Raw genomic sequence first — 17,056 nt, 5'->3', positions numbered from 1 at the left:
ACACATAGTTGTTAACTATAATCACCACACTGTGCATTAGAACTTATATATCTAAAAAAAAAAAAAAAGAACTTATATATCTATATATATCTATATTATCTATAATATGTATATATATTACATACATATTATATATATATACATATTATATATATTACATACATATTATATATATATATATTCCAGCTATATATATATATATATATTCCAGCTATAAGATATATATATATATACACATATTATATATAATATGTGTATATATATATATATATATATATATATATCTTATAGCTGGAATATTGTACCCTTTGACCAACATCACCCCATTTCCTTCATCCCCCGGTCCCTGACAATCACCATTCTTCCCCTTGTTCCCAAAAGTTTAAGCTGCCAATTCTTTCTGCTATACATAAAATATACCTCAGATATCTGTGACAAAATACCCCAAGTACAGATATTTGATGGTCAAAGAATGATTCCTTCTTCTTCAAAACAGATAAAGGGAACCCAATGATAGAGCTCCCAGTTGTAGCTATTATGACTTAATTATTCCCCAAAAGCCTTCAACAATCCATGGCTACTAGAAAAGAAAGAAAAGATAGACTCAACTTCTATAGATCACTATTCCCTGTGGAATACTAAGAATAGGTGTTTGATTATAGTGAAAATTCAAAAATTATCTCTTTTGAAAAAATACTATCAAATCCTCAAGAGTATAAATCTCAAATCCCAAAAGGTCATGAGGCAAAAAAAAAAAAAAACAACCATATATAACACCTTCATTTGGGCTTTCATTTTGACCATAAAAATGTGCTTTGAAACTAGAGAAAAAATAACTTGTACAGTTCACTCTTTGAAATCCATGAGAGATTACAAACTGGATCATCCAATTTCTTGGAACTCCTTTACATGCCTGTTGCTCTGTGAAGTAATATTTTATGTCTGGTCTCTGACCCTCTTCTCAGCATTCATACAAGGAGTAAGTAGAAACTGTATAACATGTGAACCACATGTGCTTGAATTTCTTGCAAAAATAATTCTATAGAGTTTTCTTATCTTTGAAAAAAATGAAAATATTTTATTAGAATGAAATGCTGACAAATAAAATCCCCAAAATACTAATTCCCTTGTTTCCCTGGATTCTGTAGAATATTTTTCACTTAGTTTATATATCACTCTAAAAGATTTATAAAAAAATACATACAAAGCGGCTTAGGATTTCTAGTGAAATTGTATGTTAACTGACAGTTTGCTGGAGAAGGATTTATTTTGAAGATTTTTATTGCTTGGTGGGTAAATATGGCAAATCTCTCTTTCCAAAGATATCTTCTCCTCCAAGCCCATATATGACTTTTCAGTTCCATTACACTAATGATCCCTGGTTTAATATGGATTCTTTTTGCAGCACAAAGTTTTCAGCATGTTGCATTTTACTGTTATTTTTGTTGTACATATAAGTTGTACCCTAAACTCTGTCATTGGACGATTACTATCCCCAGGAAATATTCTAAAACAAGAAGAGTAAGTATCAATAATGATTTGAAACAAATCCTATGTCAATGACCTTTCTGTAAATAAAACAATTTAACTGAAAAGGCTGACATTGGGTCCAGAGTAAAATGTCTAAATGTCTAAATGACATTTAGACAAAAATGTCTAAAGACAAAAGGACAATACAGTGAAATATTAAAAAGTACAACATAGGATATATAATCAATAATATTTTAATAACATGTTTGGTAACAAATGGTAACTACACTTAGCATGGTGAGAATTGCAATATGTATAAAAGCATTAAATCACTATATTGTACACCTGAAGTTAATATAACATTGTATGTCAACTACACTTCAAAATACTTCTTTTAAAATGGTATTAGGGGACATGATTTCTCAAAAGCCCTGTGTGAATGAGTGAATTCTTTCTTTAAAAACATTAATGAACTGTTTTCAGAAAACCCAAAAACCCAAGGATTAGGCTGACCTGAGCTTCTACAACCATATGCACAATGTCAGGGCAATAAGAATCTATAACTAGTAGTCCTTCCAATCTAAACTCTGTCTCAAAGGTCAAATGAAAGGGTTAACCATCTATGTGGTCGTTTATATAAATTGGCCCAGGGTTTCTCTGACTCAAAGTCGTGGACTTCCACTTTGAAAAGTCTTCTTTGATTTATTAAATGTTCCTGATAAAATGCAAAAAATACTTCCAGGAGTGGAAAACAAAAATTCAGCAAAAATGTATTAAATGTTTGTTAATCTCTGATTATAAGCTCCATAGTGCAAGATCTGTCATATTCACAGGTGCTTCTCTAGCACTCAAAAGACCACTTAACACAATGAAGAAGCTTAATAAATATTCTGAATGAAAATATTTCACTTCCTATAAAAGGTCAGAGGAAACAGAACTGAGTTTCAATATATTTTTTTCTTTTTTTAGAGAGAAATCACAAGTAGGCACATGTAGGCAGAGAGGCAGGCAGAGAGAGGGGGAGAAGCAGGCTCCCTGCCAAGCAGAGAGCCCAATGCGGTGCTCGATCCCAGGACACCGGGACCATGACCCAAGCCAAAGGCAGAGGCCTAACCCACTGAGCCATACAGGCACCCCCTGAGTTTCAATTTAATAACAACTACATGGAATGGAAGTAGCCAGAGAGAGAAGGAAGAAGCTCCTTGTTTCAGATTTGCCCAGATAAGAAAGGCCTAGATGGCACCTAGTGAAATGTAAAATGACACCAAAGGTCTATCTAAAAGAGAAAAAGAAACACGTGGAAAAGGGCTGTGGAGGAAAAAAACTGACTATGGAAATCCTCACAAAAACTTAAAACCTACTTTCCCATTTTTCTTGCAGCTACCTTGACCATGGGTTGTACTGTACAAGTATAGGCACAATGAACATGATCACAGTGACTCAGACTAGCTGCTTTCCCTCAGTTCAATTGCCATAATGGGCATTTCTAGTTCACATATGCACATGGAAGTCTATTAAAATAGCCAGAGCAATTTGGAGACAAAGGTATAGGACTTTTTCTCATAGTGTACAGTGCATTCAGTTGTCTAAAAAGGAAAGGAAGCATTTTTTATACAAAACATTGATATGAATCCATAAAGTGGCATTAAAAAAGCATAAATCCCAGAAAGATAGAGGTATTTTTTATTGTCACTTTAAAAGACCATGAGTAACCTGGGGAAACTGAAAGTGAAAATGAGTGTCTATGTCCTATCATTGTACTACATTTAGATAGATTCTTAAAGTGTCTTGATTTAGTTTTTTATTATTAAGTCAGTTATTAATCTTAAAAAATCAAGCACTCAGGGCGCCTGGGTGGCTCAGTGGTTTAAGCCGCTGCCTTCGGCTCAGGTCATGATCTCAGGGTCCTGAGATCGAGTCCCGCATCGGGCTCTCTACTTGGCAGGGAGCCTGCTTCCCTCTCATTCTCTCTGCCTGCCTCTCTGCCTACTTGTGATCTCTCTCTCTTAAAAAAAAAAAAAAAAAAAATCAAGCACTAATAGACTGTTGAAAGAACGAACTTCAAATGAACAGAAATGTAGTATTGATAGTGCAGGTAAATAGGTAAAAGAGTAGAAAACAAGTAATCTATCAGAATCACAAAGTGTGAATTGCTAGCATCTAGTCTAGCATTCTTAGGAAGGGAAAAATTTGTCTCCAATTCATGTTTTCCTTCTTTTCTATTATTGTGACTTTTTAAAATAATATATGCTCAAGGGCTAAGTCATGAAAGCCACAGTTTTATTGCTTAAACAAAAGTCTGTTTACTACTTTTTCAAATAAAAGATAGAGAAATTTGGTATTTTTTAGGAAGAACAAGGATACCCCATTAAGGTGTAATAACCAAGTCATCTCCCATGTCTTCCAGACCAATGAATGTGTCCAGCACAGAAACCACCAACTCTGTCAGCCACTTCATCCTCATGGGCTTTCCTTCAAGCCCAGAAATGCAGCTCCTCTACTTTGTGCTCTTCTCAGTAGTCTACACCCTGACTCTGATGGGAAATGCAGCCATTGTCTGTGCTGTGAGGTGGGACCCGCGTCTTCACACCCCCATGTACATCTTCTTGGGGAATTTCTCTCTCCTGGAAATATGTTATGTCACCACGACCGTCCCTAATATGCTGGCTAATTTCCTGTCCACAAGCAAGTCTATCTCCTTTGTGAGCTGTTTCACACAGTTCTACTTCTTCTTCTCATTTGGGTGTGATGAGGGCTTCTTCCTTTGCATCATGGCCTTTGACAGGTACCTTGCCATATGCCGTCCTCTATATTACCCAGGCATCATGACTAAACAGCTGTACACTGGCCTTGCAATTTTTGGATGGTCAGGTGGGTTCATCCTCTTCCTAACTCCAGTTGTTCTCATTTCACAGTTGCCTTACTGTGGCCCAAATACCATCAACCATTTTGTGTGTGATCCTGTCCCATTGATGTTGCTGTCCTGTTCTGAAGACACCATCACTCAGCTCATTTACTCTACTTTCAATGTTATTTTCATGATTGGCACCTTTCTCTTTATTCTTTGCTCCTATGCGCTGGTGATTGTGGCTGTGCTACGGATGCCTTCAGCAGCAAGCAAACATAAGGCTTTCTCCACATGTGCCTCTCATTTGGCAGTTGTCACCCTGTTTTATGGCTCCATCATGGTGATGTATGTTAGTCCTGGATCACGACACCCAGTGAAAATTCAAAAATTTATCACCTTATTTTATTCTGTGATAACACCCCTCTGTAATCCTCTAATATATAGCCTCAGGAACAAGGAGGTGAAGACTGCTCTGAGGAGAATCTTTAAGACTGAACACAGTACTCATAAAATCTAAGCAATAGTTGAATTCCATCTCTCAAATGCAACTAACCTTAATAAAACTGAGTAATATATTTGTCTACAATTCTTTTTTTTTTTTTCATTTCTTTTCAGCATAACAGTGTTCATTGTTTTTGCACCACACCCAGTGCTCCATGCAACACATGCCCTCACTAATACCCACCACCTTGTTCCCCCAACCTCCAACCCCCCACCCCTTCTAGACCCTCAGGTTGTTTTTCAGAGTCCATAGTCTCTTATGGTTCACCTCCCTTTCCAATTTCCCTCAACTCCCTTCTCCTCTCCATATCCCCATGTCCTCCATGTTCTTTGTTATGCTCCACAAATAAGTGAAACCATATGGTAATTGATTCTCTCTGCTTGACTTATTTCACTCAGCATAATCTCTTCCAGTCCCATCCATGTTGCTACAAAAGTTGGGTATTCATCCTTTCTGATGGAGGCATAATACTCCATCATGTATATGGACCACATCTTCCTTATCCATTCGTCCGTTGAAGGGCATCTTGGTTCTTTCCACAGTTTGGCGACCGTGGCCATTACTGCTATAAACATTGGGGTACAGATGGCCCTTCTTCACTACATCTGTATCTTTGGGGTAAATACCCAGTAGTGCAATTTCAGGGTCCATTAAGTTTTATTTTACTTTTAAATTCATTAAGTTTTATTAAGAAACTACTATAACAAGGACCCATTTTTAAATTTAATTTTTTTATAAACATATAATGTATTATTGGCCCCAGGAGTACATGTCTGTGAATCGCCAGGTTTACACAATGCAGACCCATTATTATCTCAAAGACTACTCACCACAAGATGCAGTAGTTTTATTTAAGAATACGTTTCAGCAGCAGAACTGATGCCTACAAGGAGCCTACTGGCTTATAAGAGGCGTAAGACAAGGCACCAACAACTCCAACACCAAGTCCACAGGGCCACGACTGGGAGAGGCACTCCAGGTATAAATGACAGCATGGAAGCAGGAAAATGCAGAGCATGTCTAGAAAACAACAACAGCCCAGTCTAGCTACAGCCTAGGCTGTATCTTCATTCCTCTAACACATGTTTACTAAAAAACTGTGCCAGGCTCCAGGAGATACAATGGAGAGGTAGGAAAGCTAGATTTTGGCAGACTGGTGGGGTGTGCGGGGAGCAGAGTATCTTCCTCCAATAATAAACTCTAACTCTTCTAAAAAAAAAAAAAAAAAAAGAATACGTTTCAGCAATGGATTCAATTTTGTTTCGAAGTTAATATCAAGTAAGTGAAATTTTAGTATCTAAGCCCCTTAGTCTCTCTATTTGTAATTCAATCTCTAAAAAGAAGACAGAAGTCTATTTTACATTTCTAAATTGAATCAACTGGCACACATGTAACAGAGATCATAGAACACTTTGGGCATAATGCCATATGCCAGTAATTCTCCACTGAGACATACTAACTGACAAAGAAGATTCAAATATGAAGGAAGTCTACCTTTTCAGAGTGCAACAGGTGTCTTTAAGGAAACAGACTACTGCTCACTCCGGCAGCACATACACTAAGGAAACAGACTAATAGCCTTAACTGGATAGTAATGATTTTTCAGAGTATACAAGACTAGGAATTTAAAGTGTATTATCTACCTAGAATATGGTAAATAATAACTAAACATAAGGTCTAGGACATTACTCAGGGCATAATTCACCTTGGGATAAATTCAGGTAAACAATAGCTTCTGGTACCATCTGTGGTTTGTGTGACTTATTTAATAGCTGAGGATCCTTAAAACTACTTCGATAAACTTCACACTTGTCAGAATGGCTAAAATCAAAAACAAAAGAAACAAGTTTTGGCAAGGATATGAGAAAAAGAAACACTCATGTGCTATTGCTGGGAATACAAACTTTTACAGACAGTGCTGAAAATAGTATGGAGGATCTCAAAAAATTAAAGATAGAATTACCATATGATCCAGTAATTCCAATACTAGGTATTTACCCAAAGAAAATGAAATCTCTAATTGGATTATATGCACCCCTAGGTTCACTGCAGCATTATTTACAAGAGCCCAGATATGGAAGCAATCCAAGTGTCCATCTATAGGTGAATGGATAAAAGGATGTGGTATACATATACACAATGGAATATTGCTAAGTTACAAAAAAAAAAAAAATGAATGAAATCTTGCTGTTTGCAACAACATGGAAGGATCTAGAGAGTATAATGCTAACTAAAATAAGTCAGTCAGAGAAAGACAAATACCATATTGTTTCACTCACAGGTGAAATTTAAGAAACAAAACAAATGAACAAAGAAAAATAACAACAACAACAAAAAGATTCTTAAATATAGAGAACTGGTGGTTGCCAAAAGAGAGGTAAGTGAGGAGATGTGTAAAATAGGTGAAGGGGATTAAGAGTACATTTATCATGATAACCCGAGTCATGTATAAAACTGTTGAATCACTATACTATATACCTGAAACTACTATAACACTTTATGTTAATTATGCTCGAATTTCTTTTTCAGTATATTTAACTAGGGACCTTTCTTAGTGAGTTTTTAAGACATATTACAAAGATAAACCAATATGATATTGACCCATCAATATTTTCCTGTTTAGCCTTTTGAATTTATGTATCTCTATGTTCACTTTTTTAAAAAATTTTTATTGTGTTATGTTAGTCACCATACAATGCACATTAGGGTTTTTTTTTTTTTTTTTGCTTCTTTTCTTTTTTTTTATTATTTGTTTATTTTTCTCAGCGTAACAGTATTTATTGTTTTTGCACAACACCCAGTGCTCCATGCAATACATGCCCTCCCTATTACCCACCACCTGGTTCCCCCAACCTCCCACCGCCCGCCTCTTCAAAACCCTCAGGTTCTTTTTCAAAGTCCATAGTCTCTCATGGTTCACCTCCCCTTCCAATTTCCCTCAACTTCCTTCTCCTGTCCATCTCCCAATGTCCTCCATGTCATTTGTTATGCTCCACAAATAAGTGAAACCATATGATACTTGACTCTCTCTGCTTGACTTATTTCACTCAGCATAATCTCTTCCAGTTTTTGTTGTAGTGTTCCATGATTCACTGTTTACGTATAACACCCAGCGCTCTATGCAGTACATGCGCTCCTTAATACCCATCACCAGGGGCACTATCCCCTCATTCCCCTCCTCTCTAAAACCCTCAAGTTGTTTCTCAGAGTCCAGTCTCTCATGGTTCATCTCCCCCTCTGTTTTCCCCACTTCACTTTTCCTTTCCTTCTCCTAATGTCCTCCGTGTTATTCCTTATGTTCACTTTAAAGGTTAACACAACTTCTGTTTTTCTGCTCTGTACCTTTAGTCAATTTTATTTTTTAATTGTTTCTAATTTTATTTTGTTTTTAAGATTTTATTTATTTATTTATTTATTTGAGAGAAAGAGAGAGAAAGCAGGGGCAGGAGGGAGGGGCAGTGGAAGAGGCAGAAGCAAATTCCCCACTGAGCTGGGAGCATAATGAAGGACTAGATAGGACCCTGAGATCATGACCTAACCTAAAGCCAGATGCCAGGTTTCCCTAAGTTCTTTTTTAATTCTAATATAGTTAATATACAGTGTTATATTAGTTTCAGGTATACAATATAGTGATTCAACAATAGTATACATTACTCAAGTGTTCATCATAATACTGGAATTTAAAAGAAAAATAAATATTTAAAAACAGGTATTTCTATATAATATTTAATTTACATTGTTGCTTTAATTATGATTTTCATTTTGTTCTGTTGTCACTTTTTTTTAAAACATAACTCTCCAAAATATGATTAAGAGAAATTATTATATAATATTAAACATAATTTATAAAATCTAAATTTGTAGACTTCAGGAAGTCATTTGCTCCAAAAAGTGATGTAAAACAGCAGTTGGATTTCACTTCATAAAGAACCTGGATTGAGAATATTTGTTGAGCTTGAAAGGCAGGATTTCTGAGTTCTGGAAAAGTGGCTGTCTTTATTCTACTTCACGTAAGAAACAAATTAAATATCCGATAAGATACAAATTAAATAGCTGAACTGCCTGAAAACTACTTTATGATGGAAGAAAATATAAACCATTTGCAACTTTGCCCAAATCAACTTCAATGGCAGGTTTGAAGTACTAATAATTTTAACACTGATTTTCATCCGTGGAGTTTAAGGAATGTCCACATCAGTTCTATTCATCTTTCTTAATTATGTAAGTACTAAGAATTAGTGAATCTTCTTTTTTAAAAGATGTATTTAGGGGCACCTGGGTGGCTCAGTGGGTTAAGCCGCTGCCTTCGTCTCAGGTCATGATCTCAGGGTCCTGGGATCGAGTCTCGCATCAGACTCTCTGCTCAGCAGCAAGCCTGCTTCCCTCTCTCTCTCTCTCTGCCTGCCTCTCTGTCTACTTGTGGTCTCTCTCTCTGTCAAATAAATAAATAAATAAAAATCTTTAAAAAAAAAAAAAAGCTTTAAAAAAAAAATAAAAGATGTATTTATTTGAGAGAGAGTGAGCCCGGTGGTGGTGGTGGAGGAAGAGGCAGAAGGAGAAGGGGAGAGTGAATCTCAAGCAGACTCCTTGCTGAGTGTGGAGCCTGACCAGGGCTTGATCCCATGACCCAAGATCGTGACCTCAGAGGAAATCTACAGTCAGACGCCTAACTGACTGAGCCGCAAACAACCCAAATTAGTGATTCTTAATAAAATATTGTGTTGATTTTTATGAAAGTGTACAGTGCCTATATTTTTAGTTGTCTTCAAGTTAATTATTAACCAAATTTTTCCCACCCATATTAATTTTGCTGCCACTAGATAGAACTGCAAATTATTTACATTAAGAAGAATTTCCTTAAGACATAGACCTACTTTAACTGCACCAACATCTCTTCCTTAGTTCATGCCTATGATTTCATGGTGGAAGTGAAGTGAGCTTTCATAAACCAGCTAACAAAGAAGCAAAAGAACCTAGTATTGGCTCACAAATGGATTGTTTGAATATATACTTCTTCAAGGAAAAAATGTACTACTGCTACATTAGGGGTGGAGCAAATTCTCATAAAGCAAAATGCTGAAAGAAATACACTTAGTTGTCCACTTTTATATGGTAGGAGAAATGGCCTGCTACACAAGGTGAGGTTATACATGACTAGTGATTATAACAAAGAGTTTCACAGCTTGTTCAGGGACCCAGAAGGAAACAGATAGGAAAATCAGGGTCAAAGAAGTTTGAAAAGGCAGCATATGAATAGACCTATGAGAATGAGCATGAAGTATGCAAATCTTTGTGCCTCAAATCAATGCCCATCAGAGAAGGTCCTCCACAGTGGAGGCATTCAACAACCAGGTAAAAAGAACGAATAATCCAGGAAATGTCAGGCAGCTCTCATGTCTTTCACCTCAGTGCTTACACAAGGTGCCCATAAAGTGAGTGGTAGGAATAGCAGCTATACATAAGCCACCAAATATGGATCTTCTCTTACTAAGGCTAGTAAAGCCACTGAGCTAGTGAGGATGCAGCCTCAGTCAGGGACCATGCTGAATCCTCAATATGGCACCATCCTTTAAGGAAACTAAGCAGCAAAAGGTAAGAAATTGATTACATTCAAATTATTTTCATTATTTGTCCTTTCTATGATGGATTTTTTATTCCTGGATGTGGGTTTGAAGAACCTGTCTGCACCATCCTTATGCTAATGCAATAACTGATTTACTAATATAGGTCGCTGCATAATATTACCACTCCACAAAGTAAAATGGGCACCTGATCATGAAATTCACAGGTCCTACCAGATATTGCACCATATGGAAGCAGTTACTTGATTGAATACAGGAATGCAATATTAAAGGATAACCCAGTTGAGTGGCTGTCTTTGGCTCACGTCATTATCCCAAGGTCCTGGGATCAAGTCCTGCATCAGGCTCCTTGCTCAGCAGTGAACCTGCTTCTCCCTCTGCCTGCCATTGTCCCTGCTTGTGCTCTTTTTCTCTGACCAATAAATAAATAAAATCTTTTTTGGGGGATTAAGTTCAGTTTATTTTATCCAATATTAAATTTTTTATGTTTGGTTAAATACCATATAGTATGTCATTAGCTTTTGATGTACTGTTCAATGATTCATTGGTTGTGCATAACACCCAGCATACATCACAACTTTTTTTAAAAATTAAAAAAAATAAAACAAAGGATAACCAGGGTTCCTCAACCTAAGCACTACTGACATTACAGGCTAAATAATTCTTTGCTATGGGGAGCTGTCCTTTGCAATGCAGAGCAGTGTCCCTGAACCCCACCCACATTTTACCACTGGTATGAAAGGTGTGACAACCAACAATGTCTCTGGACAGTGTCAAATATCCCCTGGTAGGCAGGGAAACTGTCTCCATTTGAGAATCACTGGGATAAACAAAGATATCAGTTTGTGGTTATACACTGAATTTGGGACTCTGTCCTACAAAAAGTACTAAACATATTTAATCAATGCCAATAAAAAGGGCTTCACCCTCAGCAAGTAAAATTAATAATAGTCTAAGAACAAAAAAGTAGAAGTTAGTTTGACTCCCTATCATTTCCAGCGATTCACTTGCAAAATTTGTTCTTGCTGCCTCTACAAATTTAAGTTCTAACAAATAAATCATGGGTTACCAGGAGGATGGGAGACAAAGAAGCTTCTATGAAGGGACCAAGAATGGGTCCCATTAAACCTGAAGCTACGACTGCTTCTACTTGGAACTCTCTTGTTGGTGGTGGACCAGTAGAGAAAGGATTCACTATACCAGTCAATGTAATCTATTCTGCTTCAAAATAGGGATGGAGGAGTGTGTTGGGAATTGAGAGAATTAATTAGCTTCTTTTGGTGCTTCCAGGCCCAGTTACATCACTGAACAAGAAAATGCAACATATGCAAACAGGTAAGGGCAAAACAAGCCAAAACAAACAACCAAAGCTCCGGAATTCTGGGCCAAAGATTTAAGTGATCCCAATGGGCAAACAACTTAGACTATCTGCTCCTCAAAGATGAGAGACATCTAAAATGGGTAGTAGAAGAGGGAGATGAATCTGTGATGGCTATTTATTAACCATTCTGCATGAAGTCATCTTTGTAGATTGTACTGTATTGTATTTTTTATAGATTGTAGGTTATTTATTTGAGAGAGAGAGAGAGAGAGAGCATGAGCACACGCAGGAGGAGGAGAGGGAGAAGCAGGCTCCCCACAGAGCAGGGAGCCCAATGTGGGGCTTGATCCCAGGACCCTGGGATCATGACCTGAGCCAAAAGCAGCCATTTAACTGACTGAACCACTCAGGCACCCCCAACAGATGCTTAACTATAGAGAAGAAACTGGGTTGTTGGAGGGAAGTGGGTGGGGGTGGGCTAGATGGGTGATGGGTATTAAGGAGGGCACTTGTGATGAACACTGGATTTTTAAGTGATGAATCACTAAGTTCTATTCCTAAAACCAATATACTGTATGTTAACTAATTGAAATTTAGATAAAAACTTGAAACTACAAAGAAATATGCATAACAATCACCTCTTTATCTTTTTAAAATACAGATTCTGCTCAGTAGGTAGAGAATGGAGCATAAAATGAACATTTCTGAGAGGTTCCCAGGGATACTGTTGCTACTGGTCTATAGACTATAATTCAAGTAGCAAAGATCTAATCATGAATACCTAAAATGTCAGAAGAGACAAGTTCCTGAATATGAATGCCTAATAAGTCAGAATTGGGAAAACAAATGAAGGTAATAAAGAGGTTTCCCAATTTACATTTACAATATTTTTGTTTTGTCTCAAATACCGAGTATTGCTGAAAACACCTGCATTTATTCACTCATTCATTTTCAATATGTACTTTGTTGGGCACCTGCTATGTATTAGGATATTTGTTATGCATTAGAGATACAGTGATGAGCTAAGCTGAACCTGAAACACTCTTATAGAGCTTAGTGTAGTATAAATATTCTACTATAAATTCTTAATATATACAGAGAGAGCCAGATAAATAAACATCAAATTGAAGATTCTCAGTTTCATCTAAGTCCACTCAGATGTCACTATTCCAAGTTTCAGCATCCCAGTCTGTTTTAACTATATGTGACTGCATAATTACACCAAAACTCAGTGATTTAGAACAACTCAAATTATGTATTATCTCTTATAAAACTGTGCATTTACTGAACTCCTCTTGAAATTCCTTCCTCCAGACAGTGTTGGCACAGCCTATAGTTTTCTGGAGGTAAGATTACACCTGGAATTGCCAAAAAAGATCACTTAAATAGCTGCTGGTTGGTGCTGGTTGTTGGCTGGAAACTCTGCTGATTCTGTAAACTAGAGCTTCTTGGTTCTGTCCCCAGATGTTCCAAGAGGCAACAGTAGAAGCTACACAGCATCAATTCCCTTGTATTCTAGTGATCAATATAGCTCAAAAGACCAGTTTATACATAAAGGGAGGAGAAGATACAACCTCTTGATAGGGAAATGGCAAGGTCAGTTTCTAAAGAGGGTTTAAGATAGTTATATTCTTTGGGACATCTTTGGAAACACAATCAACCATGAAGTCCACTCTCTGATCCTGACCAAGTACATCCCTCCCCATGTAAAATATATTCAACTTCTCCCCCAAAAGGCTTGCACCGTTATGGTAACAGGCATTAGTCCAGAATCTTGTCAGTTAAAATAATGCATGAAGTTCTTGGGTACAGTGATCTGACAAGATAACCGCAATATCCATTCCTATTTAAAAGAAAGGAATTCCATTCTTCTTTTTCTCCCTACCTTTATGAATAATTCTTCTGTAAGGCCACTTGGTCTAGCAGAGCATAGTGGGTGTTCATGGTAAAGTATAAACCTGCATAATCCTAAAGGAGTATCAAGATCCAAGTGGGTTGAAGAGAGTGGAGAGGGATGCGGCAACTGGGCATGCAATTTTAGAAAGTGATAAAGTTAGAAAAGTGTCCAGTACACTGGACAGAGACAGAGATACAATGGCATACAGAGGGATTATCACATACATTAATAAATCAAGTATAATAAATTAGGCTTCTCACTGTCAGAAAAAGGTACAACAAATACAGAAAGAATAAAAACTAGAATGAACCCTGTAGTGTTAGTTATAATTGAAAGTACCAATATAAATTCATGGTTTTCAATATATATGGATAAATGCAGAAATAAATCTGCCACTGAGAGGTCCTAGCACAGGAATGTGCCAACATCAATGAGCATACCTACCATGTTCCATTAAAAGGATCCAGGGCTCTTTGAGAAAATAGCTGATTCCAGAGCTAGGAAACAGAAAGCACAAGATGAGCTTGGAGCATCTTCTCTGCACCAAAAAGCAAGGAAGTATTTTTTTTATTTTCAGCATAACAGTATTCATTGTTTTGAATGAATTCAATTTGAATTCAGTGCTCCATGCAGTATGTGCCCTCCCTATTACCCACCACCTGGTTCCCCAACCTCCCACACCCCACCCCTTCAAAACCCTCAGGTTGTTTTTCAGAGTCCATGGTCACTCATGGTTCATCTCCCCTTCCAATTTCCATCAACTCCCTTCTCCTCTCCATCTCCCCATGTCCTCCATGTTCTTTGTTATGATCCACAAAGAAGTGAGACCATATGATACTTGACTCTCTCTGCTTGACTTATTCCGCTCAGCATCATCTCTTCCAGTCCCGTCCATGTTGCCACAAAAGTTGGGTATTCATCCTTTCTGATGGAGGCATAATACTCCATTGTGTATATGGACCACATCTTCCTTATCCATTCATCCGTTGAAGGGCATCTTGGTTCTTTCCACAGTTTGGCGACCATGGCCATTGCCGCAATAAACATTGGGGTACAGATGGCTCTTTTCACTACATCTGTATCTTTGGGGTAAATACCCAGCAGTGCAATTGCAGGGTCATAGGGAAGCTCTATTCTTAATTTCTTCAGGAATCTCCACACTGTTCTCCAAAGTGGCTGCACCAACTTGCATTCCCACCAACAGTGTAAGAGGGTTCCCCTTTGTCCACATCCTCTCCAACACACGTTGTTTCCTGTCTTGCTAATTTTGGCCATTCTAACTGGTGTCAGATGGTATCTCAATGTAGTTTTAATTTGAATCTCCCTGATGGCTAGTGATGATGAGCACTTTTTCATGTGTCTGATAGCCATTTGTATGTCTTCATTGGAGAAGTGTCTGTCCATATCTTCTGCCCATTTTTTGATATGATTATCTGTTTTGTGTGTGTTGAGTTTGAGGAGTTCTTTCTAGATCCTGGATATCAACCTTTTGTCTGTACTGTCATTTGCAAATATCTTCTCCCATTCTGTGGGTTGCCTTATTGTTTTGTTGACTGTTTCCTTTGCTGTGCAGAAGCTCAAAAAGCAAGGAAATATTTAAAGATTTGCGTGTGCCTACCAAAAGGACTTGAATGAGTTCTCATCAAATATATCAGAGACAATTTGGCAACAGATTTATAACAGACAATTTGGCAACAGATTTATTTATATTCATTATTTGATGCAATAGGGAACTGTGAGTCCATACAAGTAAATAAATGAATAAACTGAAAGTCTTATGAGGTATTTACTAAGTTTCAAAGCACCTCCTCACAATCTGCTTACTAATAAAAAACTGAGAGACTTACTTTACAGTGAGTGGAATAGGCTGGCAGATAACACTTTAATCAAAGTAAAAATTACTATAAATGGGATGATAGAATGCAATAGATAAAAGTGGTATCTATTCCTGTCAAAGATATCTAACCAGAATTTAATCCTGAAGCATATAAAATGAACCCAGACTGAAGAACATTGTACAAAATAACTGGCCTATTAAATGTTCACAAACATTCAGGAAAAGATCCAAGAACCTAGCCCTAAAGAAGAGAAACTAAAGACAGATAACAAATGTGGCCACCATGAAGGTATGATATACAGATCCCCAAGGGAAAAAAAAATACTAATCAACTTTGAGGAAAGTAGAAAGCTGATAGTCTCTGACTTTAGTACACTTATGATTCACCACAGCATTTTTTTAAATTTATTTGAGAGTGAGAGAGTGGCCATGAGTGTGAGGAGGGGCAGAGGGACAAAAAGACTCCCCACTTACCACAGAGTTGGAAGTGGGGCTCAATCCCAAGACCCTGGGATCATGACCTGAGCTGAAGGCAGATGCTTTACTGAATGAACTACCCAGGTGCCCCTCACTGCAGCATTTAAACAAAGGCCATGTTCTTCCCACAGGCAGTCCCCAGCTAAAGATGGGGTGAAGGTGCCAGACCTGACCCAATGAAAGAAATCTTTGAGCCAGAGATCCCCCACAGAACTAGCTAAGACTTTCTCAGAGCTGCTTCACAGTCTGAGGCTCCTCTTCACCAATCCTCCTCCTTCCTTCCCTCTTCCTTTCTTAGGTGTCTGTTCTAGCATCTCAGTTTAAAAGCTTTCCCTGGCTGTGCCTCCTGCCTCTCCCCTTTATTTTTCACAGATGTTCCCTCAGTAAACCTCATATACCTCTAACTCTGTTAGAGTTATCTACTACTTCCCAAAGGGCCCAAATGACACTACAACTAAATGCACTGAATAATTCTGAACTGGGTTATTTTTGCATACACACAGGCACACACAAACACACTCACACACTGACAAAACTATAATGAAGTTCTGAAGATTAAATGGTAGTGATGTATCCATGTTAATTTCTTGAGTTGATGATTGTATTGGGTCACATGGGAGAATACTCTTATTTCTTAGCAAGGCACATTAAAGTATTTAGGGATGATGGTTTAGTGGTGGAAAAGCCTTTTGTGCTATACTCTCAAGTTTTCTATAACTTTGTGATTGTTTCAAAATGTAAAAAATGGAATCAGAAGACAAAAAGAAGTCCCTTAGCCATAGTAATTCTGAAATCCACATGAGAACATGGCACCAATTCCTTCTTTCCCAAGGTGTTAGGAACTGAATTGCATTCCCCGAGACTTATATGTTGAAGCCCTCACCTCCAATGTGACTATGTTTGAAATGTGGCCTATAATAATGTAATTAAGGTTAAATGAGGTGATTGGGGTGGGTCCAGAATTCAATGGAAGTGGAAGAGACACCAAGAATGTGTACACACAGAGAAAAGGCCATGTGAAGACACAGTGAGAAAGCAGCCAAGGAGAGAGTCCTCAGGAGAGAGCAAACTTTCCAACACCTTGCTCTTGAGCTTCTAGACTACAGAACTATGAGAAAATGC

At 37.5% G+C, this 17,056-nt stretch overlaps 1 protein-coding gene across 1 annotated transcript; it reads left to right on the top strand.

The window, feature by feature from the left end:
* The first annotated feature begins 3,866 nt into the window (after positions 1-3,866).
* Positions 3,867-4,835, top strand: LOC123943546 (olfactory receptor 11G2-like). Its single transcript, XM_046007829.1, has one exon. The coding sequence runs from the start codon at positions 3,867-3,869 to the stop codon at positions 4,833-4,835; it is 969 nt and encodes a 322-aa protein (XP_045863785.1).
* Positions 4,836-17,056: the final 12,221 nt, after the last annotated feature.

This window comes from Meles meles, chromosome 6, assembly GCF_922984935.1.
Source record: "Meles meles chromosome 6, mMelMel3.1 paternal haplotype, whole genome shotgun sequence".
Lineage (NCBI taxonomy): Eukaryota > Metazoa > Chordata > Mammalia > Carnivora > Mustelidae > Meles > Meles meles.
The sequence above is the reverse complement of the archived record's forward strand: the minus strand, read 5'-3'. Positions and strand labels throughout refer to the sequence as shown.

Coding starts and splice junctions, on each gene's coding strand:
- LOC123943546 (XM_046007829.1), top strand. CDS start 3,867: ATGTCTTCCAGACCAATGAATGTGTCCAGCACAGAAACCACCAACTCT.